This window comes from Mustela nivalis, assembly GCF_964662115.1.
Source record: "Mustela nivalis genome assembly, chromosome: 1".
NCBI classification, from domain to species: domain Eukaryota; kingdom Metazoa; phylum Chordata; class Mammalia; order Carnivora; family Mustelidae; genus Mustela; species Mustela nivalis.
The window spans coordinates 153,841,464-153,866,921 of NC_139020.1; the positions used below are offsets into that span (position 1 = coordinate 153,841,464).

Below are 25,458 nucleotides of genomic sequence, written 5' to 3' on the forward strand. Positions count from 1 at the left end.
GCTGAAATCTAGAGTCAAGTGCTTAACTGACTCAGGCACCCAGGTGCCCCAATTTTCCAGTTTTCTTAAAAAAGTCATACATACAAAAATCTCGACAGTTGTTGAAATTAGGTAATGGATAGATATATATGGGTATGGATTGTACTATATTCCCTATGGTCATTTATGTTTGAAAACTTTTACTATATATATATTTTTTAAATCATAAAAATAGATGCTAAGTCCCAATGCTACTTTATTTTTTTCTATTTCCCAGTGGTTTATCTTTTCTCATTTATTCTCAAGGCTACTGCTTTAAAACTCCCTTCTTATAGCATCCTCAAATCTTCAAACTGTGCTAGGATGGCAATTTTTGTATTAGTTATTTTTGTGGTCGTGAAATACACATAAAATTGACCATTTTGACCAATTTAAAGTGCATAGTTCATTGACATGTAGTTCATTCACAATGTTTTGAAAATTATTATCTAGTTCCAGAACATTTCATCATACCCTATAAGGAAACCTCATACCTGTGAAGCGATACTCCCCATTATTTCCTGGCAACCACTAATCTACTCCTGCATCTACAAATTTGCCTCTTACAAGTATTTTACATAAATAAAATCAAATAAAACATAACCTTTCTTATCTGGCTTATTTTACTTAGCACAGTGTTTTAAGGTTCATCAGTGTAGCATGTATCAGTACTTAATTCCTTTTTATGGCTGAATATTATTTCATTATAAGGATATACCTATATCCTTCATTCATCAGTTTATGAATGTTTGGATTATTTCTACCTTTTGGGTATTACATATAGTGCTGTCAGGAACATTTTGTACAAGTTTTTATTTGACTACCTATTTGCAGTTCTTTGGGGTATATACCCAGGAATGGAACTGTTAGATCATTTGTAATTTTATCTTCAGCTTTTCTGATGAACCACCAAAATACATAGTGGCACCATTTTACATTCCCACCAACAATTTCATATAAGGATTCTTGTTTTTCCACAAATCCTTAGAATTTGCAAGTATTTTGTCCATTCTGTGGGTGGTCTTTTCATTTTCTGATAATATCATTTGGGGCACAAAAGTTTTACTTTTGATAAAGACTATTTTGTATATTTTCTCTTTTATTCTCTGTGCTTTTAGTGTCATATCTAAGAAATTATTTATATTAATTATATATGCCTGTATTCTGTCTTTTAGGTATGAAAGAATCTAGTAGCTATAGCAGTACTTTCTTTTACATATGGTTTCCATATTAATCTTATGAAATGATTTGAATATTGATTACTTTTAGATTCACAATTTAGAAGACCGTTTGAAGAAATATGAAAAGAATGTATATGCAACAACTGTGGGGACACCGTACAAAGGTATGAGTGATCTCTCGTGTTATCCATGGTTCTCTCTTATTGCTGGATTTATGGAGGAGTTTTATTTTTGTCTTTGCTAATCTGCTCTTTACAATGAGTATATTTTACTTTTGTAATTTACCAATAACAGCTAGTTTTAAGGAAAGAATGATAGTAATCTAAAACAAAAATAACTCATATTTGTTACCAAAAAAAAAAAAATCAAAACAATGCTGCAGTATGTAAGTGGAACTGCAGGTTCCCACTTTATTCTGCACTCTCCAGATGGAAGCAATCTTTTTGTGTATTTTTCCAGACTCTTCTGTATGTTTGCAAATACATAATCTACAACATGTAATCATACAGACAGTTATATCTTTAAATGATTCTGTTTTTTACTATTACCGTAATGCTATAATTACTGATATTAAACTCAGATGAAGGAGAAGATGATTCCATAAAAATTCTTATATTCAAGGTAGTAGAGGGTGATTTGGAAACATTCTCTTGCTTGAAATAATATATGCCACTTACAAAGGATTTTAAAGATGAGCCTGAGTGTGTATATAGTTGTTCCCTTGAGATAACCATGATCTTTGAATAATCTCATAACAATTTTCCCCTCTGTTTTGCTGCCTCACTTCATTAAGAATAGTTTTATTTTGTTAAATGTTTTGTAAAGCTTTCTGCTTTTTCAGGGGAGCACTAGGGCATAAATCTAAATCATTTTACATTGTGTTTTTGAAAGCTCTTATTGCAGTGAAATAACACAAGATATTATACAATTTTTAATTAAATTAAACAAGGACTTGCTTTGGATTCTCTCCTTAATGCTCTTTAAAAACAAGAGAAAACCAGCTTGGAAGTGTCCCATGGCTCATTGCAGAGAAGACTCGGCTATAAGGAATGTTGGCCATATCTAAGTCAGCACATACGATTGTCAGCTCAACTGTTGACTCAGTGCTTAGTACTACATAGAGAATATTGATTCTTTTCATTTATCTCAACTTAAGATTTTTATAATTTTCTTTTTTGGGCAGTTTTGAATTGTAAAATGAACACATGTGTACAGTGTATTTATTAACACATATGCAAGTCTCCTCTACCATCCAAAAGTAGAGCATTCCTGTGATACCTTTCATAAGCGGAAATGGTGTAAAGCAAAGAAGCAATTACAGTTAGTTTATATGGAAAAAATTTTAGCATTCCTAGACCCCAAAAATACCCTCTCTTAGGCTTTTTGGATACTTTAGGACACATCTTACTAACAGATGTACAGAATAAGTCGAGATAAAACACAAATGTTTACGTACACAGTTCAGAGCTCTGACAGCTTGAAACTGAGTGTGGTTCCTGGGGAAGGAGCTTGGTGGAGCCACTCCTGTTGCTGGAGGTGTATGCTGCCTCCCTAATGGCTTGCCACGAAACAAATGTTGAACACTATTTTCACTTTTTGCCTTTTTCATAAAAGCCAAAAACCTCTTCAGTTTTTTTCAGTTACCAAAGACAGGTACTAATGTAGGTTTTTGTAAAAGCGTAACATGAATTTTCGGAAGGCAGGGGATACCTGAATAGAACTAAGTGCCAGGTCTTGTTTTGTATGTTGGCTCTTTTAATTCTCTCACCAACCTGGGCAGTGTAATTGAATATGCACATTAATCTCTTCACCATGCTTCCTTTTTAAAGAGCAGAGTAGAATGAGCATCCACCAGGCAGGAAGAAATAAAAAGTTAACTAGTTCTTCAAAATCTCTGTGTAGGCCTCTGCAATAATAGCTTTATTCCTCTCCTCCACTGGCTTTTTTTTTTTTTTTCTGACTGTATGTTAACTGTTCTCTTGTTCTTTATTGTTTACCACCTACATATATATTGCTAAGCAATATTTTGTTTAGCTTTTGCTTGTTTTGGAACTTTACATAATAGAATCAAACTGTATGCTTGTATTTTTTCTTTTGCTTAACTTAAGTTTTGAGGTGCATCCATGTTGTGTGTAGCTCTGGTTCACTCATTTCCATTTACTAATTTTGTACATTCTTGTACATGTCTCATGTGGAAGATTTCCTCTGTACAACTAAGACTGGAATTGCTGAGTCATAGGATATGTACATTCTTGTGCACATCCTATCCCAGGTTGGCCAAACTAGATACAATTTGAAGATAATGTAGGAAACTGTTTTCTATATTTTTTTGTACTAATTTTCATTCTCACCAGCAGTGGATAAGAGCTCTCGTCACTCTAGCTCCTTAGCAGTACTGGATTTATTGAGGCCATTTAATGCTTCACTGATTAAATTCTGTGCTGTGACTTGTAATTTTAATTACATCTCTCTTATTCGTAATCAGGTTGAACATCTTATTTGATTGTTCTTTTTTAAAAAAAGATTTTATTTATTTATTTGAGAGTAAGTGAGCATGCACAGATGTGGGAGGGGCAGAGGAGGAGGGAGAGGGAGAGAACCTCAAGCAGATTCTGTGCCAAGTGAGGAGCCTGACGTGGGAATCAGTCCCACAACCTTGAGATCAAGACCTGAGCTGAAACCAAGATGTGGACTCTCAACTGACTGAGCCATCTAGACACCCCAGTAGTTCATTTTTTAGTCACTCATTTTAGCTGTGTGTATTTCTTTTGTGAAGTTCCTCTCCATTTCTTTTTGTTTGTTTGTTTCTAGAATTATCTATCATTTTCTCATTGGTTTGCAGGAATTTTTTAAAAATTCTGAATATTAATCCTTGTTTATATATGTATACATATATACATATTATAAAAATAAGGATTAATATTCAGAATATAATACATACACCTATATAGCATACACACACACATATATAAAATAAAGATATTGTACTTGTTACTGTTTTCTTTGTTGTCTTCTGTTCAAATTTTTTATTATGGAATTTTTTTAGACATATAGAAAAATAATGAATATGGCATATAATGAACACACATGTCCACATCAGCCACCCTCCAGAATTATCAAGCCATAGCTAATCTTGGTTCATCTCTACCCCAACCTTTCCTATTCTTAGTCATTGGATTATTTTAAAGTAAGTCCTGGATATTATATCTTATTTCATATGTAAACTTTTCAGTATATATCTATACAGAGGATTCCTTAGAAATAACCATGGTACTAATATCACACTTAAAAATTTCACAGTAACTCCTTAATCAAATAACAAGTCAGTGTTCAGACTTACCTGTTTAGGTAAGTCTGTTTTCCTGTTTACTGTTCAGACTTTCATAAATGTTTTCTGGTAGTGGTGGTGGGAAACAGCTGATTTATTTGAATCAGTAGCCAGGTAGTACCCTCACTACTTTGATTGAGAAATCACTTAAATCTCTTTTTAAAACTCTAGATTCCTTGTCCCTCTCCCTTTCCCTTTCTCTTTCCTCTTGTTATTTATTTGTTAAAGAGACCAAATTAACTAGTGCGAAAGTTTAAGGCCTTCTGAATTCTCAGTGCTCCATCCCCTAGTAGTTAGAATGAAGGGCTTGGTCAGATTTAGATTTGTGTCACTGGCAATAGTACCTCCCGAAGGGAGCCAAACTGCATGTTGTTTCACATCAAAAGACACATGTTTTTTTTGTAACTACTTTTACACAGTAACACGTGTCATCAGTCTGATTCATCACCTTTCACCTTAGATTTTAGCACCCGGTGGGGACTGTTTGCCAAGATCTGTTGTTTCACTAGTCATTGTGTAATTGTGATATTCACATTCTCCCATTTCTTGTGCAGATATTAACTGGAATTCTTCTGTAAATGGAAATTTTCCCACGTTATCTATGTGGTTACCTTGAAGTATAGCTCATACAGGGAAAGCAGAATAAGTTCTTTTTGCCCGACTTAGTTATTCCATGTATTTTTTTAAAGATTTATTTATTTATTTTTCAGTGTCTGTTTTAGCAGCTTTAGTCTGCTAGATTTGTCTATGCCTGCTCTAATACTTCACTCTATTAATTATGATGACTTAATAGCCTATCTTGCTGTTTGGCTGGGGAAGCCATTCCACTTTATGTTTTTCAAGAGTATCTTAGCTATCCTTAGCTCATTGAATGTCCATTTAAGTTTTAGAATCAGATTGTCAAGTTATACTCAAAACACACACCCAGAAATGAGAGGATTTTTATTAGAATTGCATTGAATGTGTAGAAAAATTGAAGAGAATTTGCACTTCTATGGTATTGAGTCTCCAATCCATAATCATGATATCTTTCAACATTTACTTAGGTCTTCTTTAATTTCTGTCAATAATGTTTATTGTTCTGAGTAGTTCTCTTGTACCTCTTTTGTTACATTTATTCTTAGGTGTCTGTAAAAGTAGTTTTTTATTTTTATTTTCCAATTAAATAAATGCATGTACAGTTTTAAAGAAAATCTGAGCCAAGTCTGCTTTTAACTAAAATTATCTGTAGTGCACTCAGTTGATTACAATTGTGTTAAGTATAGTTAAATGGATTTTCCAGTTGTACATTTTGGGATTGAGCCTACGTAATGTACTGTATTAAAAATGCTGAGTAGGAAAAAAAATGCTGAGTAGGGGTGCCTGGGTGGCTCAGTGGGTTAAACCACTGCCTTTAATTCAGGTCATGATCCCAGAGTCCTGGGATCCAGTCCCATATCAGGCTTCCCCTGCTCTGTAGGGAGCCTGCTTCTCCCTCTCCCTCTGCCTCTTCCCCTGCTGTGCTCTCTCTTTATGTCAAATAAATAAATAAAATCTTTTTTTTAAAATTTTATGATACTTTTGCACATTTTTTTTAATTTTTAATTTTTAATTTTTATAAACATATATTTTTATCCCCAGGGGTACAGGTCTGTGAATCGCCAGGTTTACACACTTCACAGCACTCACCAAAGCACATACCCTCCCTAATGTCCATAACCCCACCTCCCTTCTCCCAACCCCCCTCCCCCCAGCAATCCTCAGTTTGTTTTGTGAGATTAAGAGTCACTTATGGTTTGTCTCCCTCCCAATCCCATCTTGTTTCATTTATTCTTCTCCTACCCACTTAAGCCCCCATGTTGCATCACCACTTCCTCATATCAGGGAGATCATATGATAGTTGTCTTTCTCTGCTTGACTTATTTTGCTAAGCATGATACACTATAGTTCCACCCATGTTGTAGCAAATGGCAAGATTTCATTTCTTTTGATGGCTGCATAGTATTCCATTTTGTGTATATATATATATATATATATATATATATATATAATCTTTAAAAAAAGTGCTGAGTAGGGCGCCAGGGTGGCTCAATGGGTTAAGCCACTGCCTTTGGCCCTGGTCATGACCTCAGGGTCCTGGGATCAAGGCCCACATTGGGCTCTCTGCTCCTCAGGGAGCCTGCTTCCCCCTCTCTCTCTGCCTGCCTCTCTATCTACTTGTGATTTCCCTCTCTCTGTCAAATAAATAAATAAAATCTTTAGGAAAAAAAAGAGATGGGTAGACAATCTGGCAAGCACCTTTATTTAAATAACTGATTTCCACTCTCATTGCTTAAAACCCAAAGTAATAATGAGAAGAGGAAGAAATCTCTTTTATATGACACTCTTAGGGAGAAGACAAGAAAAAGGGTACTTGCATTGAAAAACAGTATTAATTACTTGTCCAGGAAAATGGCTATACATAAGTAATCTACATGTTTATAATGATAAATCATTATTTTCTGAAAAGGGCACAACATTGTAAACTGTTGCATTTGCATCAATCTAAGGGAATGAAACACTTAAGTATGATATATAGATAAATGGCTTTTGAAGAGGAAATAGTACATTACCAGTATTCAGTTCTGGTTGCTCTGTATTTGCAAAGTGTGGTTTGAGTGAACTGGGACTCTAAAAAAGTGTACACTTTTAAAAAATGAAATATTCCAAACATACAAATGCATGCAAAGTAAATATCACGTGTGAGGGTTGGTTAACACCTATGAATTCACCCTCTAGAACATTGCCAATGCTCCTTGTGCTGCTTTTAAGTCTCCCGTCTCTGTTCTCTCCCAAGGGTAACCAATGTTAACATGCTACAGCATGTATACAGTTCCCTAAAATAATTGACTTTAATGTTTTACATGTTTTGGGCTGTATAGAAATTATGGACTGTGTATATTCTGCATATTCCTGCCCTTTTTTCAACCAGCATTATGATTTTGAATTTCATTCTAGATGCTATAATTTAACCATTTTGAATGCTGAATTTAGTAATAATACATTATATCTATATACCATATTTTATTTATTCTCCTGTTGGTGGACCTTTGAATTGTCTCAGTTTTTTTTTTTTTTAAAGATTTTATTTATTTATTTGACAGACAGAGATCACAAGTAGACAGAGAGGCAGGCAGAGGGGTGGGGGGGAAGCAAGGCTCCCTGTGGAGCAGAGAGCCGGATGCGGGGCTCGATCCCAGGACCCTGAGATCATGACCCGAGCCGAAGGCAGCAGCCCAACCCACTGAGCCACCCAGGCGCCCCTCAGTTTTACTTTTATAAACAGTGTAACTGTGAACATTGACTTCTGGTGTACATGTGAAGCACTTCTCTAGAATGTATTGGTAGGACTTGAATTTTTGCATCATAGAATATGCTCGTCTTCCACTTTATGAAGTTCTGCGAAGGAGTGCCAGGTTGTTGTCTGTAGTAGTTGTGTCCATTCACACTCCACAGGCAGTGTACAGCAATTTCCATTGTTCTGCAAAATCACCAGTGCTTGATGTTATCTGACTGTTAGGATTTTACTAATCTTGTATGTGTCAGTAATACTCCATGAAGTTTCATTTGTTTCTTTTTATTGAACAAATGGTGGTTTGAATTCTAAGCCAAAAGAAATGTAAAGTTATAATGAAAGGTCACTTTCAGCTTTGGCATTTAGAGGTGTAGGTATAGTTCATCGTCCAACAGTAGAAGCCTTATTATATTATCTTGCTGCATAGTGTGATTTCCTGTATTCAGTTTTTTAAAAATCCTCTGTTATCAAGGTATAAATTTACACATAATATTCAGTGTGATTTCATATACCTAAACTGTATTTATTGTTTACTTTTAGGCTGAAATGGGCCTTGGTTAACAGATGGACTATAACTTTTTATGACAGGCTTTAAGATATTAAACCAAAATATTTGAAAACCACTAAAATGGCATTCATATTTCATGCATTTTCAAGTTATTTTATCTGTCCTATGTATCCAAAAAGTTTTGAAAACTTGAAAACTTAAGTGCTTTTAGATTTGGAATACTAGAAAAACTGGAATTCTTTTCTGAGATACTAAGTTCTTAATAAATAAAAATGATTATTAATTTTAGTCATTGTGGAAAATCTGAAGTCCACCATTTAATACTGAGAAGAGAAATACCAGTTTTAAGGAATCTTTGTATTCCCTAAGTATAGTCTTTTAAAATTTCCATGCCAAAAGGAGGAAGAGGAGGAATTAAATTTGAGAAGTTAAAATTGAGAAATAAAATTGCATAATAATTCTTATTTTCTCTCCCATCAGAAAAATCCTAATTGGAATGCTTTGTGTATGTATGTGTAATACCATACAGTATAATACAATCAATATAAGGGCGATGCCTCCTTTTATTCCTTTAATCTTTAGTTTTCCTAGTGTTTAAGTAATAAGTAGCTTATCTGGTTTTTCTTTACAATTTGGTCTGGTTTTTTTTATTTGACAGGTGGCAATTTGTACCACACTGATGTCTCGCTCCTTGGAGAACCTACCGAGTTTGAGTATTTGCGAAAAGTGCTTTTTGAGTATATGATGGGTCGTGAGACTAAGGTATAATTCATTTATGATGATTTGGCATGTGGCTTAATTTAAAAGGCAATGTGCCCGCTTTTAGTACATTAATACACCTATTTATTGTTGGCAGACCATACATGCTAATAATAGATAATAGGTAATTTTGTTATTGTTCTTAGCTTACAAAATTTTATTGACAGATTCTGCTTTTATTTGTTACAGTTATAAAATATTAATTTAAAAAATACTGTTGGATGATGCTGAGAACTAAAAATTGAAACTTCATTAACTTAGTACTTTGTGAAACATGTGGCTATTTTTATTTTTGACCTCAAATCTTTAGATTTCATTTTCATGGAAACTTTCAGGGTAAGGTAAAAGTATTGGGAATGGTTATAATTAAGAATTAAGTTATAGACCAGAGAATTAAGTAGTCACTTAGAGATATTTAGAAATACTGTACGTTAGTCACTGAGAGAAAATCATTCCTATACATATGGAATATCGATCTTTAAAATTACTACATTATATAAGTAATAGTGTTTGGCTAAATATGTTTTCTGGAATGTTAAATTTATTGTAAGGTTTTTGAGTATATACTTTTGTCTTATTCTTGTTTGCCTCCCCTGCAGTGTTTTTAAAAGAGCCTTATATTGGACTTTTGATAAATGTATCTTTTTTTTTTTTTTAGAAGATTTTATTTACTTATTTGACAGAGAGAGCACAAGTAGGTAGAACAGGAGGCAGAGGGAGAGGGAGAAGCAGGCTCCCTGCTGAGCAGAGAGCCCAATGTGGGACTCGATCCCAGGACCCTGAGATAATGACCTGAGTCGAAGGCAAAGGCTTAACCCACTGAGCCACCCAGGCACCCTGATAAATGTATCTTGAATTGAACTGAATGTATTTAGGGAAATTCATGAGCCTTTTCTCAAAATTTTACATTTGAAGCAATATATTTTCTGACAGTACTTCAACTTTTTACCTTCATAAACTTCTACATTGTCCATATACCTTGGCTGAGAATGGGGCATGAGTTTTCCATTTTTAGAAGCAATCAGTGTCTTAACTTATGGGTCTGGTTGGGGTTACTAAGTCAAAGAGTGCTAAAGCAGTTCAGGGATGAGTTTGGCAGATATATTTAAAGCCTAAAAAGTAAGAGTATAAGGGCATAAGAAAGTCTCTTAAAAGAATATTATGAATTTATGGATTATAGATTCAGCCAAACACTAGGAGTTATAGGGCTCCAAGTCAATTGAATCCTTAATATCTATAGAAATCTCACTTCATTGTATCAAATAGTTTCAAATTAAAGTAATGTCCAGTGTGATCCTGAACATGTACACAGGAAGGTATGTAAATTCATAGTAATTCGGGTTCTTTTTCTTAAAGGAATTTTTTTTTTTTTTAAATTCTAAGAATAGCTAAGGCTGATTTTCTGCTTTTTAAAGCTAAGGAAATATAACGATCTCTTTTTAAGTCTTTATCTGAGGTGGGGTAGATAATTTAATGTTACCTTGTTATTGCAGGGAAGGAAGAGGGGTGTATCTTTAAAAAAAAGAGCTTCTCAGAACTTTAGCTCTATTGGTTCATTTGTGAATCTAAAGCTGTGATGCAGTTTTGCTAAATAAATTATTTAACCTTTTCTTGGTCTGTGAAATGAAGAGACTGACTGCCTCAAACTGTCTTCTGGAGGTTGCTAACTGAGGAGGATGAAATCTCTACAGAGTCTGAGTCCTCCTGAAGGAAGAGCCAGTCTGAGCATAGGTGTGTTTGGGACCAGTGCCTGTCAGCCATGTGCTTGTGCTTTTGGGGTTGTGCAGCTTGTTTTAGGCTGTGACTTAGGAAATAGCGGGAAGGGGTGTCTTCGGAGCACAGGCAGCCCTGACTAATACCTGACCAGCAATCTGTGTGGCAGATTGCTCTCTCTGGTCTTTAATCTTCAGCATTCAGTGCATCTGGTTACTACAGATTATTAGTCTGTCATTGTGCTGTCACATTTTACAGGTGTAAATACAGAAAATCGGCAATAGATACTATTGGGCTCAATTTACTGCTTATTTATTGAGCACTTGTTACATGTGGCCCATTGTTTTATCACCATGATGGGTAGAAAGATGAAATTTGACACTATCACTAAGGGTTTTTTTTTTTTTAACACCATCCCTAATTTTAAGTAGTTTATTATATAGTAAGAAAGTGGACCTGTTTGCAGTTAAGCATAAAATGATCCAGAATGTTGTCGGGGCTGTTAAGAGAGGCACAGAGTTCTACTGTTGACTCATGGGAAGGTCAAGAAGGACATTGTGGAGAAGCATGTATGTCTGCTGGGCTTTAAAGTCAGGTGGGGGGTTTGTGGGGCTGGTTAGGTTTTAATAGATGAACTCAGGACAGGAGGGAAAGCCTAGACAAGAGGTCCAAGGCAGGAATTTGAGTGTGGGTTTGGAATGACAAGTAGTCTGGTCCAACTGAAACACTGGATCTGTAGTGGAAGTGACTCCTTTTGGAGTGGCACAGAGTGTGGAAGGCATGGAATGTTTTCAGAGTGTTACCTGTAGGGATGGAGGAGGGTGGTGGGAGGGTAGTTAGCCCTTGAGCAGAGATTGATAAGAGCTCATTTTAGATGTATCTCTTACTGATTTGCTTAATTTCTACACATGAACAAAGAATTTGAACTGGAGACCAGGTTGTGGTTTTCAAGTGAGCCAGAGTGTATTGTGGCCTTTGTGATTTGATTCTCATCTGCAGTTGTATCTCGTCCCGCAGGATGTGTATGACATCCCACCTGTGTTTCTTCATCTGCTTTTGTACACAGTGTTCCTTATTTTATGAGGCAGATGATTTATTTAGGAAAACCATATGTAGGACACACATTCTTATAGTATGAGGCTAAGTAAGTGTCCCTTCTTTTTTATGGCCTTCACTTTCTTTTTCTTGGGTTTTGATCCTCCATGCTAAATTCAGCCTGTTTTCCTTTTCAGTAGAAAGTGTTTCTCATCCTAACCTTTATTAAAGCTCCTCCCTCAAGAACACCTGCCAGGCGATGCCACCTCTAAACCAGGTGGCGCATTTGAACTTTTCCTTACTTCCCAGGGCCTGAGGATATTGTGTATAGAATAGACAGTCTGAGTTCTTTCCCAGGGTGTGGCAGAGAGCCCGGGCTTCTCCGTTTAAGTTTTCTGGCAAGCCAGGAAAGAGCTTTAAATTTTTACTGGGTAATCTGCAGTTTCAGGATCACTGATGAATTTAGAGGTGGGTTTCTCATTAACATTGTCTACAAATATGAACAGACAACTAGCGACAGTTTGGGGTTTACTCGTAGACATGTTTGTGCATGTATGTGGTTTCAGAGTGAATATAAGTGGACTTTTGGGTACTTTGAATCTTACCAGCTGTTGAAATTAATTCCTAAAAACAGTCTTCATAGACAGTATACCAAAAACCATTAAAAAATTGCTTCAGAGTGTTAATGAAAAGAATATTGAAACAATCACTACTTCATATTTCTCTTGTTGTTTCATGCCATGTATGCTTAGTTTCTAGACTGGTTTTGCATGGAAGATTCCATTCCATCTAGGCAATGAAAGTTTTGTAAAATGCCTTTAGAATTCTCCAAGAACTGTGTTGTTTTAAATGGTATTTTCTTGATACTCAAAATGGCAGAGGTAAAGATGAAAGGAAAGAAGGGGGCTGAAATCTTGCTGCGTATGGGGTTTGTGGTGGACGAACACTACTAGTTGAAATAAGTATTAGAAGTATCTAGAGTGCCTTACCTAAGCTTGGCACATAATAAGAATTTTAAGAACATTAATTTCTTTCCTTCCTGGAAATAATTTTACATTATATGTGATGTGAGTTTGTAAAATTTTTGGTTAACTGTTATGTCATCTTTTTCCTCAGTGACCTTCTCTAGTCCCCAGCCTTCTCACACACACACACACACACACACACACACACACACACACACACAGTCTGTTTAACTGTGAACCAAGAGTGTAGAGTGAGTTCTCTAGGTGACCCTGCCATCCTCTGTGGGAATCCTCAGGGGAGAGCACTAGCACCTGAATTTGTATGTAAGCACTGAACTTTGTTGTCCTACTTATTTCGTGAGTGTATCTTATTTCATAAGGTATCTTCTTTCCTCTCTGTCTCCCTCAAAACATCTCATCTTGATACAAAATAGGGAATTTCCACCTTTGAGGAGAATTTTCCACGAACTTTTGGGTGACAGTCTGACTTACGGTATATTCATTTAGATCTGCACAATTTATGATCTTGTTTTGCAAGCCACCATGTGTAATGTTTTGATTCATCATGTTTTCTACCAAACAAAACATCTTGTGTTTATTTAAAATGTAATTGTATTTCTATTAGGCTGATGTGCTGCATGTTGTAAAAAATACCTACTAAGCATGTTCATGTTCATGCAGTAGCCCATGTTTATGAGATATATGATGTGATTTAGTTAAAGCTGAACTCGGGATTATCTAATTCTGATTATTTAGAGCATATGTTTGGCAATACACCACTTACTAGATAGATTTCTACAAATAAAAAGCTTAATAAAATGAATGAGTTATAAAGTTTCATCTTAATTAAGACAAAGGGCCAAGAGCATTAGAACTTTATATAGCTTCATGCTATTGTAATTGCATCTTCTTGAAATAATACCAACGCAGACATTGTGAGGAGTCTTTTTAAATCAAAATTCTAGTGTTGACTGCTATTTCCTTGACTAATACCTTCACATCATACTTCTTTGGTCGTGGCTTCCATTGAGAGCACTAAAGAATCCCACCGCAGAACATGTCAGAATGGGGTGAGACTTCGTCTGCTTCATTGTCTATTAGTGATCATCTCATATTGTTTTTCTTGTAGACTATGGCAAAGGTTATAACCACTGTACTGAAGTTCCCTGATGATCAGACTCAGAAAATTTTGGAAAGAGAAGATGCTCGGCTTATGGTAAGCTTTAAAAGTAGGCTACAGATAGAAGAGGACTTTATCCTATCTTTTTGTAAAGACTTTGAGTTGGTAAAGATATTTTAAATGTTTAGTTTTTATTGTACCTAGCCTAAAAAGTGAGAGTGAATCTACATTAGGAGAGTTGCATCAAGGGCAAATATGAATTGGTGTCCTCAACGAAGGAACAGTCTTCTTCAAGAGTGTGTATGAGGTTGACACCCTTATATGCTGTATGTGGGATTTCCAGAACTTGGGCTATTTATGGAAAGTACAGAAAAGGCATTTGTTCTGGTATCTCCAGTAATAATTTTTTTAAAAGATTTTATTTATTTATTTATTTGACAGAGAGAGAGAGGGGGAGAGAACAAGCACAAGCAGGGGAAGGCAGAGGGAGAAGCAGGCTTCCTGTCGAGCAGGGAGCCCAATGCGGGGCTCAGTTCTGAGAACCCTGGGATCATGACCCAAGCCAAAGGCAGCCACTTAACTGACTGAGCCACCCAGATGCCCCTCCCGTAATAATTTTTAAAACCAGTTTACACCATGATGTTTGATGTCCTATAGATTAGATCTCTCTTTCCTACTTTAGTTATTTTCAAATACAATAATTCTGAGTGAAGAATTTAAGCATTTTTTAGTTCTTGACATAACCAGCAAGGGAAATGTGGATAACTGAATTAATTAGGAACCTTTGTGTGTAGTCAGCTGTAATTGAAATGAAGCAAATACACATTTTATAAATTATGCAGAATTATTCCCATGCCTAACTTTTTGCCCTGAGCCAGTAATTCAGTAAGAAGATCCATTCTAAGCAGAGTGTGAAATTTGTGAAGTCTTAGGTCCTGCCCCAGCTTTCTCTTTCTGCTTCCTTTTCTTGTCTTGCTGGTACCCTACAGCACTGTTCACATCCTCCTGTTTCTTGTTTCATGATCCCAGCACCACTGTTCTTTTCTCTATCCTCGCTAAAGCAAGCAAAGATTTTCTCCTTTATGATGGGTTAATCTATGTCTGAATATCTCCAGTAAGAAGGGCTAAGTCAGTAAACCTCTCGAAGCATCCCATTTTATCTCAACGGAGTATGTGTCTTACAAAAGTTCTTGCTTATCTTCCTTCCTGAAGTAGTTACCAATTTGTTTTGTTTCTAACCCATGGAACTCAACCAAAAATCTGGGGATAGCCTGAGTGGAGGACTTTTCCTCTCCAGTCCAGACACCCTGCACCTGTCAGCCATTTCTTTCTTTCTTTTTTTAATTTGCTCATTTTATTTATTTTCTTTTAAAGTTAGGCTCCATGCATGATGTGGCACTTGAACTCATAGCCCTGAGATCAAGAATTGTATTCTGGAGCACCTGGCAGGCTCAGTTGGTAGAGCATGGGACTCTTGATCTCAGAGTCAGGAGTTCAAGTCCTGTGTTGGGCCTGGAGCATACTTAACAATAAAGAAAGAAAAAGTTGCATCCCTGCTGACTGAGCCAGCCAGGTGTGATGCTTCTCTCCTCTGATGCATTGCACAGGGCCAATCGTGAAGGAATCCCAGTGCCTCAGGCACATCCTGACCTCCTCTTCTTGCGTTCTGTAAAGTCATCCCAGCATCCCTGACTCTTGTCCCAGTACTCCATTGCATATTATATCATATACCTTTTGTATATTTTCTGAGACAGTTGCAATTATTTTGGTTAGCATTTAAGTATTTTTTGGAAAGCATTCCTCCCTATAACTAGTGGCCTGAAAAACATTGTTATACCTCTATAGTTATTTCTGGTGACAAATATTTTTTACAAGAAGTATATCAATATAATGTATGCCCTTGGTCAATAGAATATTGTTTTAAATTATTGCAAACGTTAATTCTAAAACCATGTAGTTACTCGGAGTAGTTTTCCTCCTCATTGAATAAAACAGCTGTGTCTTTGTGAAAATAAAACTCTCCAGTGCAATTGGAACCTGTCACCACGATTCTGTCATTATGGCCCAGTTTAAGAAAATATTTTTAAATGATCTAAAATAGCTCTGTTCATTCTCCCATGGCCTCTTTATCATCTTGATGTTAGGGTATGGCAGTCTCTTCTCTTACTGTTGGGCTACATTTTATCATGGCTCTGGCAATATGGTGGGAAATAGTCCCCTTCAAGTTATACTCACATGCAGTCTTAGATTGGTTTGTCTTGAAGGAAATGAATTGAATTGATAATTATAAATAGTGAACCTTGTAAAGAAAAACCCTTTAAAGCAGATGGAAATTCTTTTTTTTTTTTTTTTGCTTGACTGAAAAAAAAATCTTTGAAAAACATTTTGCTCTTTATTCCTGGATAAAGTGATGTTCATTCTAGGTAGGGATGAAGTGGTGACTGTTCATTTCTTCCTGAAATAATCTTCCCTTGTCCCAAAGGCTGACCTGCCCAGGAAGAAAGTCCCACTCTTTCCACTGCTGCTTCAGGCAGAGTCTTATCCATCATTAGCTTTTTCTTAATGAATGAGTTCAGTCAGCAGTTACCTATTCTTCTGTTCGTTGTGGCAGGTATAGGAAAATTGGAGATATGGAAGAGAATTGTTGTTGACCTTGTGGGAGCCTTTAGTTTTAGGGGGAAGAGGTAGCACACATTCATTATGCACAAATAAAAGATATGTCTAGTAATATAATTCAAATAATAAAAATAGATGCTTATCTGTGTTATCTAGGAAATATGAAATAATGTATAATAAGCATGAAGTGAGGCCCAAAGATGGCTTGTAGATCAATTTGAGTCACCTTTTGTTGGTTTGAGATTCTTGATACTTGAAAATGATTCATGGTTGGTTTTTACATTAGATGAGAAATTCAGATTGTTGATTGAGAAAGTTGAACCAAAAAACATATTAACCTATAAGATTGCTACCGTTCATAAAATGAGCAGTAAGACCCATTGTCTTTGAACAGGTCTCTTGAAATTATAACTTAGTTTTTACTCCTGTCCAATGAGCTGTAGCTGATTAGAATAAAACACTGCAAAACACACTGAATTCTGTTTTCCTTTTCTTTTTTTAAAAAAGATTTTATTTATTTATTTGAGAGAGAGAGCACAAGCACAGGGGATGCAGAGTGAGAGGGAGAAGCAGGTCTCTGCTGAGCAGGGAGCCCGATGCAAGACTTGATCCCAGAACCCTGGGATCATGACCTGAGCTGGAGGCAGATGCTTAACTGACTGAGCCACTCAGGTGTACCAATTATTTATTGACTTTTCTTCTTATAATAGATAATTAAGATATTCAATAGAAAGATATTTATATCTTTTCAATGTAAATATATAAGATATCTTTCTTAACCATATAGAAAACAGGTTTTTTTTAGGAGCTTATTAAATGAGCATTTAAAAACTGTTTAGTGGGCGCCAGGGTGGCTCAGTGGGTTAAGCCTCTGCCTTTGGCTCAGGTCATGATGTCAGGGTCCTGGGATCGAGTCCCACATCAGGCTCTCTGCTCAGCCGTGAGCCTGCTTCCCTCTCTCTCTCTGCCTGCCTCTCTGCCTACTGGTGATCTCTCTCTGTCTAATAAATAAATAAAATCTTTAAAAAAAAAAAAACTGCTTAGTGACATTAGCTTTAAATGTGAGTTCCAGTTGGATGTTTTCTGTAATTTGTTATAAATGTGCAGTACAGTTTCCATTGTATTTAAAATCAGCACCTTGAGTACTTTGTTATTTTAGCTTTGGAGGCTGAAAAGCTGGTAAAAGTAAACCAAAACAAACCCAAGCACATTGCAGAGCTGCCTTCCCACCCATTAATTTTGGGGATGCTCGAGAGAGAGTGTGGACTGCACTTTGTGCTGACAGTGCACGGCCACGCCAGTGTTTGCATTATTTAGTGGGTGTTGTAGGAGGAATGCAGTCTAAAACTTTGCTTTGTGACTCAGATGATTATGTATTTGCTTTTTGGCATTGATCAAAGAATTTCTGTAACTGCTGATAAGGTATTTCTCAATATACCTCTTTTTACTCTATCTCTTCTCCCCTCTCAGTTAGTTTTACACTCTGTATTTGAAAACCCCATTACAGAAAACAACAGTTATTACTTAATAAGAGCTTTCAGAGTTTAACCCAATTTCAAGATTATATTTTGTAGATGAGAAATTGTTATCTGTCAAGGTTAAATTGTACAGCATAATTAAATTCTGGCTTCTTTGAGGGCTGTGATGTGTAGAGAAGGAATCCTGTTCCTTCACTGACAAGTCTCAGAGCCTCTGTTTCTTGACAAAACAAACATCCCCTTATTAGGGTTGTCGGAAGACCGGAGTTTAGTGCTTGCCCTAGGTTTTTGGGATGATGGTACAGGGGTCAGTGATGGTCACTTAGCCACCACATGGAAATACGTGTGTGTGGAATGTCTTTCCTAGATAAGGAGACTTAGAAAGGTCAGTTAATATTAATGTGTATAAGATCAGCCATTAAAGATGTCAGGAGGACAGTGAGGTCATTTCGCAGCAATGATACCAGCTCAGAAAATGTCCCCGTGTCCACTCCAGTGCCTTAGAGTGCCAGCCATAAGCAGCACCGCTGTGGTGAGAGACTGTGTCTCACCAGCCTAGCCTGGCTAGCCCTTGAGCAAGCCCCTTTCATGTTTCATGTTTCTGGCCTGCACCAGTGAAATGAGCTTGTAGGATTATTCTATTTCTAAATTTCTTTCTCTCTTAAGTGCTGAATTATTTGTAGATTTTCAAGTTTTAGATTTGTTTCAAGTGGGAAAAAATTGCCTTATGTACAACAGGCAGAAGTTCAAAAGAAAACTCACATAGTATATGCACACAGTTTTTGGTGAGAGCAGCCTTTTTCTTTCTCTTAGCTTTTCAGCTTACTGTGCTGGATACTCCATTTTCTGGTGGTTTAAGCAGTTTAGATGGCCAGAGTAGACTAGATACTTGAGTAACAGGGTAGGAGCTAGAGTACATACAAAAGTCTTTGACTTGTCTATTTTTTTATTTAGGATAATTTTATTAAGAAAGTTTCTTTCAGTCAGGTGCTAGCTCATCTCTTAGAATTGATAGGTTCTTTTGTTATATAGACATCTCTTTTAAAAAGTGTTCTTAGAAATGCATTTTTCTTTTTCGGATGCTAGCAAATTGAATGACATGTTTTACCTAGATGGCTATTCTCTTGATGACTCCATTGAAGAAAAAAAATTTTTTTTCTCTTCTGTTGAAGAAAACTTGGCTTATTTTCATCCCCCATCCACTCTTGTCATTTTTAAAAATTTGATTTCGACTTTATTTTTGCTTTTCTTTCACACTGATCCTTTGTGTTGCATCAAGTTCTTGATCAGTCCTTGCCCTCAACTAGTCTTGTACTTAAGTAAATGTTTCTCACTTTTCCCCTTCAGTTGGAATTTTAAGAATCTCTTCTGAGTTAATAATTCATCTGAGGTTTTTAAGCATTGTTAGATCTAGAAGTTTTCTATCCCAGAAGAGACTTACCTTTGCTATTGTGTGGGCTCAGTAGATGCATGGAAGGTGGATCAGGAAACAGATGCAAATAGATACTGATGGCAAATTGAAAAATACTGTACAGACAAAGTATGTATTTATTGTCTCAGGTGGTTTTGATTCTTGATTTTGTTAGAATTATATAATATGTGGTCATTGCAAAAGAAAACATTGCAAACAATTCAGAATCATATTACACAGAGAGGGAGACCTTCATGTTTTTAGCTTCCCAATACTTTCTCTACCATGCTGTGATTATCTCTGTTAATAGTCTGGTGAATATCCCCAGGCTTTTTTATAATTTATAAATATATATTTATAATTACATTTTTAATCACAAGTATTTTATAGAAGTGGCAGAATGCAACAGCTTGCTTTTTTTACTTAACATATTTCTGTTTTATTCCACCACATTACAAATTGGTGTACCTTATACTTTTTACTGGCTGATTGTATGATTATATGGATGTCCTACAATTTAGTTCACCAGTTTGTCATTGATGGACACGTAAGCCATTTCCAATTTTTCAATACTTACAAACACAGACACAGGGAGCATCTATATCCATATATATATTATATATATATATAATATATATATATATAAATTTTTGCCTACTTCTGCAACTTTTTCAATAGGATACTGACCTTATTGTGTTGTGTGTGTTGCAAATATTATTTTCTTGTTTGTCTTTTGATTTTGCTGCTTCTTACTAACTGCACCATTAAATATAACAGATAAGTAAAATGATTCTTCTGATGGTTACACTAAAAACAGACTCAGATTTTATAAATAACCTCTTTTTTTTCTGATGCTATTTTAAAGCTAACTGGAAAGCTAATTAATACTTTTAGATAGGACAAAGAATTTAAGAAGGTTGTACAGTAAAAAGTGTGTTTGAGATTGGGTCCCTTTGAATGGAAATTTTGGTTTTGGTCAGCATTCCTAAAACCATTCTTGACAATGTACTGTTGAATTACAAGAGGGTTATTTAGTGAGAAAACAGACAAATATTAGGAATGACAGTTCAGCATATAGACATACTGTATTCACACCCAACAACATTTTCCCTCAAATTTTTGATGGTAAATTGAGCTCATATAAATCAAATTTTAACATGTACTTGAATGGAATTATGAAAGAAATCTTTTTATAAAGCAAATAATCATACCCAATCAATCTACTATATATTTACTTAAAGTGTGAAGTAACTTTAATTACATTGTTCAAATTTTTAAAGTGAAGTTGCAAATGAAAGCTACATAATATAGTTACTTAGGATGGGAGGGAGGTATTATAGATTCCTTATATTTAGCCTATGCTCCCTTGATTTGGGGAGAATTGAGAAAATGTTAAGTACATTCTGTTTAATCCTTTGAAATTCATATACACATATAGTCTCTGTGTTATATATTAAGTCTTAAAACTAACCCAATAAGCTTTTTTTCTTCCTGGCTTGTAGTATACTTCACCTCGCAGTGGTATCTTCTGAGTAAACCATCAGTCTGTGCTTAGTTAGCATGTGGTGAGTGAAGAATAATGTCTTGTGTCTTTTGTGCAAAAATCAAATGTATTGCATGATACTAACCATTTCGCTGGAATTCTTTTGCTCTGTTGTTTAATGAATATATGATTATGCCATGGGTTAATATAGGTATTTTCTGTTAATTCTGTTTTATAGATTAATAATATATAGATTAATAATCACCACCACCAGTAAGAGTTATATAATTTTAGGAAATTTTGCTTCTTTAAATAATAATTGAAAGTTTAAAAATTCCTCTTTAAAATTTTATTAATTGAAAAAAATTTATTTTATCATCTTTTTTGTGTTTTTTTTTTCCCCAAGAATGGTCTTGGTAATTAAATTAATAAATATTGTGAAAGAGAAATGAAAAATCATTTTATAGATAGAGGTGAAACGATATATTTCACAAAACCAGAATTTAAAATACTGTAAGGCCCACTTATCAAAGCCAACCTGAAGTAATGAAAAACTAGTAAAGTTGATTTAAAATAAATGCAGTTTTATTACTTCCTGGGATCATATTGTACAATAAGGACACCTCTGTCCCGAGGAGACCTTTAAGCAGCCTGCTTTGATTGAATGTGACTGTTTGTAGTTAGCATATTGTTATGAGGGAGTGAAGGCATCTATACTGTCTTCACCATTTAAACACCCCTGCCATCAGCTCCATGTATTAGTCATGCTGGTGGCTTGAGTTGGCAAGAACCTAACATTTAGGATACATCTTTACCTCTGACTTTGCCGCTATTTTTACAAATGAGAAATAAGTTGGATTGCAGTTAATAGAGCTTTGTTGAATTAAGATAAAGATTCTCTGTGATTGTTAATTCGGCTAGGATTCAGCTAATGGTATCAGAGTTTCAAATGCCAAATATACAGTTTTTCTTTTTTAATCTTTTAGCTTTAAAAATCATATATGATTGCATTGGAGTCTCATTTTGATTTTAGTGTATATCAGTTTACTTGCCTTAGTGCTTATCTAGAACTATCGTTAGTCTTTAAGTCCCTTAAATTTTCCTTTTTTCATGGTATTATAAATACTGCATCATGCTTGTCTTTGTATCATTTAAATACTATCATTTATCACAGGAATTGTGTACTATGTAGCATTTTATCGATTGATTGATTGTCTCTTCAACTTTTATTTTGAAAAATTTCAAACATAAGATTTTTAAAAATGGTGCAGTGAACACATATATACCCTTCACCTATATTCACCAATTCTTAACCTTTTGCAAGATTTCCTCACTTGTTTTCTCGCTCTTGCTCTTTCTACATATATATCTTCCCCCTCTTAGCACTTGACCATTGCTTGCAAACAGTTGTGCTTGCAAACATTTGACAATTACTTGCAAACTTGCAAAATAAATACTTGAGCAGATATCTTTAAGAACAAGAGCATTTTCCTACAAACTCAACAATACAATTAACCACTCTGAGGAAATTTGGTATTAACATAGTACTGTTACCTAATACTAGTAAATATTCATATTTTTCCTGTTTTTCAAATAATGTTTTTGATAATTTTTTAAGTTCCAGGATCCACTCAGAGATTGCACATTGCATGTCATTGTTATGTTTTTCTAGTTCCCTTTAAACTAGAAAAGGTCTCCCAGCCTTTTTCTTTTTTTTTTTTTTTTTGGTCTTTCATGACATTGACATTGTGCAGCATTATTGAATCATGCACGAATGTCTTTTTTCACAACAGTACAAGCTAAGAGTTCAAAATAATAACTGACACAGAAACTTAAATATGATAAAAGATCTTTCTCTCATCTTCTCTAGGTTTCCAGGACCAACATGATTATTGAGCAAGTTTTATAAATAATACACTATTGGATGTACATCATGAATATCAGTGGATTATATTTTTCACTTATAAATTGTAAAGACCTTCAGACTTTAAAACTTTTTCTTTTCATTAAATATGTATTAAAAGTTTCTATTAATTTTATTTAGTAATTTATTTTTGTGGCATTTTAAATTAATCTGGCTACTGGCTTTTAGCATTTTAATCAGAGAAACCTTGTTAGGTTTCTCATTAGCATCATTTCTCTTAGCATTTTCAGGTTTTTAAAATTGAGTTTGTTAATTTCTGATGAGGCATAGTTTTTTTACACCAAAATGCTGTTTGTCCTTTGCTGTCATGCATTTCATCCTGGGAGAATTGCAATATGTAGAAAAGCCAGCACATTAGAGAAAAGGAAAGAACTCTCTAACCTGTTTAAATCTAAATAGCCACGTCCTTGTGAGGTTCTGCCAAGTCAGCACACGTACTCCTGGCTTCTCCAGCTATGACCAGTAGCCTTCAGGACAGGTGAAAGGTGGCAATTCCAGATGTCACTGAAACGTCCTGTCTTTCAGGATTGCTGATCTGTAGGATCTATAGGTCAGAAGAACATTAATTTTTAGGTTTTCTTTTTTGGATTTAATATTTAGAGAATATTTCTACTTTAATCCCTAGACCATAGAATATAATTTTATTTTAACTTGAAAAAAACCAATCTCCCAAAAAGTTGGCTTAAAATTTTTTTTCTTTATCCTTTTTTCCTTATTCTTTTCCAGTCATGGCTCCGATCGTCGTCTTGAAGAAACAGGGTGGTGGTGTGGGGCAGGCATGGAGCACTGTCTGTGTTTGTCCTTTTGAGAAGAGCAAGCTGTTATTCAGGGCCCGTTACAGAGCCAAAGACCAAGATAAACCTGACATTGGCCTGCAGATATATTGCAGAATACCTTTCAGATCGAATACATCAGCGGAGAGATGGTGATAGTTTTTTTTCTTTTTTGTTGGGAGGAGTTTATGTTGTTTAAAAGATATTTTGAATAACTCAACCTGACTTATGGGCTCATTTAATGTTCCTTTTTTCCATTCTTTTTGTCCCTCTTTTTAAAGAACTGCTTGCCTTTCCTATTTATTTTTAGGGTGATTTCTTTTTAAAGACTTGTGCAATACATTTTGAGGTGAAACTTAGTAGATTTTTTTCTGATAAACTAGAACATTTAATTGAGTATTTTATCCAGATTGATTTGTTGAATATTTGCTAAAGACTAGTTCTTTAAGCTATACATATGATAAATCCAAACAGCAGTACCTCATTGTTTACTTAGCTTTTGTACTTATATTTTTCAGAGGAAAAAATACTACTGTAAATTGTAAATAGTCAATATTGTATTGTATGCATACTGTATTGTATGCAGATCGTGACTGTTGGCAGTGTCATCTTGGAAGAACAGATAAATAAAGTTTATTTACTATATAAAATTTGATTACTGTGCTTTTTTACTGTGTTGGAATGTACAAAATAGGTAAATAATGTTCTATCTGGGTGAATATTTTGAGGAACTGTTTGTCAAGATCGCTAAATCCTAACCATTTGGAAAGATTTTTTATGTTCAAAATTAGCATGACCAAGTTAGAAGAAGTATGGAAACAAAAAATACTTCATGATGTGTGTTTCAGGAGTCTGCCAACTTGGGGATGCCTCCTGTCTCTGGAGTAGACCATACTTTGATTCTTTTTAAACTTAATGAGAGAGCATCTCTTGGACAGGAAGATGGGAGCTGTTCAGAGGTTTCACACACCCTTCATATTCTGGCAAACACAGTACTCAGTATGTGGGTATACCTAACCTCTGCCTCAAGATGGGGTCTCAATTATCCAGACAATGTGGAACTTCGCATTACTGGTGTATCTTATAGTGTGATAAAGAATGGGCAGCTCGGAGGGGTAATGACCGGTGGGTCTTCCTAGCTAACCCACAGCTGATTCCTTTGAGGACTACTGTTTTAGCAAGGGGAGGGCGTCTTCTTACCCACCCCTCTTTGTTTAAATCAGGATTCACTTAAGGGGCAAAATTTTGTGCCACCAGAGGGCTTATGACAACAGTCATGACTTCTTTTTAATACATCTTTTCCTAAGGTAGAAATTGTGGACTCCTCTGAAAGTTATATTCAACTTGCTACTGATGCGGTTATGGAGCTAAGCATATCAGCACCCTTTTCCTAGAAAGGGTCAGAGTCAGATAGTATTTGCTTTAAAGGCCAAACAGTCTAGGCCACAAGCCACGCTACCCCCGCTCCCACCCCGTCACTGGAGTACAAATACAATCCTAGGTAATATATAAATTAATGACCATAGCCATGTTTCAGTAAAACTTCATTGTAAAAGCAGGTGGCAGGCTGGATTTGGCTCACAGGCTTTGGTTTGCCAATCCTTGAGGAAGTGAACAAGCTGGATCTTAAACATCAAATTTGGGGAAGGGTGCCCATTGGTTAAATCAGGGGTTGCTTGTTTTTCCTCAGTGCAGGTTTTTAGCCTCTCTTTCAGAAGAAACTACAACAAATTCAGTTCGCTTTGATTAAGAATGATGATGACATTTTCTCAATGACTTGTTTCAGCAAGAAGTTTCAAGTCTTACATTGAACCCAGTGTCAGGGTCTCAGAC

At 35.4% G+C, this 25,458-nt stretch overlaps 1 protein-coding gene across 2 annotated transcripts in view; it reads left to right on the forward strand.

Annotated features, from left to right (window-relative positions):
- GOLGA4 (golgin A4) overlaps positions 1-24,275 on the forward strand; it is a 121,685-nt gene extending 97,410 nt beyond the window's left edge. Inside the window, exons 20-24 of one of the 2 annotated variants that reach the window (XM_082745337.1) lie at positions 1,288-1,363; positions 9,007-9,110; positions 13,950-14,036; positions 20,948-21,010; positions 23,579-24,275. In XM_082745337.1, the coding sequence (XP_082601463.1) occupies positions 1,288-1,363; positions 9,007-9,110; positions 13,950-14,036; positions 20,948-20,977 (297 nt within the window). In that variant the 3' untranslated portion in view covers positions 20,978-21,010; positions 23,579-24,275. The remainder of the gene's footprint in view (positions 1-1,287; positions 1,364-9,006; positions 9,111-13,949; positions 14,037-20,947; positions 21,011-23,578) is intronic. The other variant, XM_082745336.1, reaches the window with a different exon arrangement.
- The last annotated feature ends 1,183 nt before the right edge of the window (positions 24,276-25,458 follow it).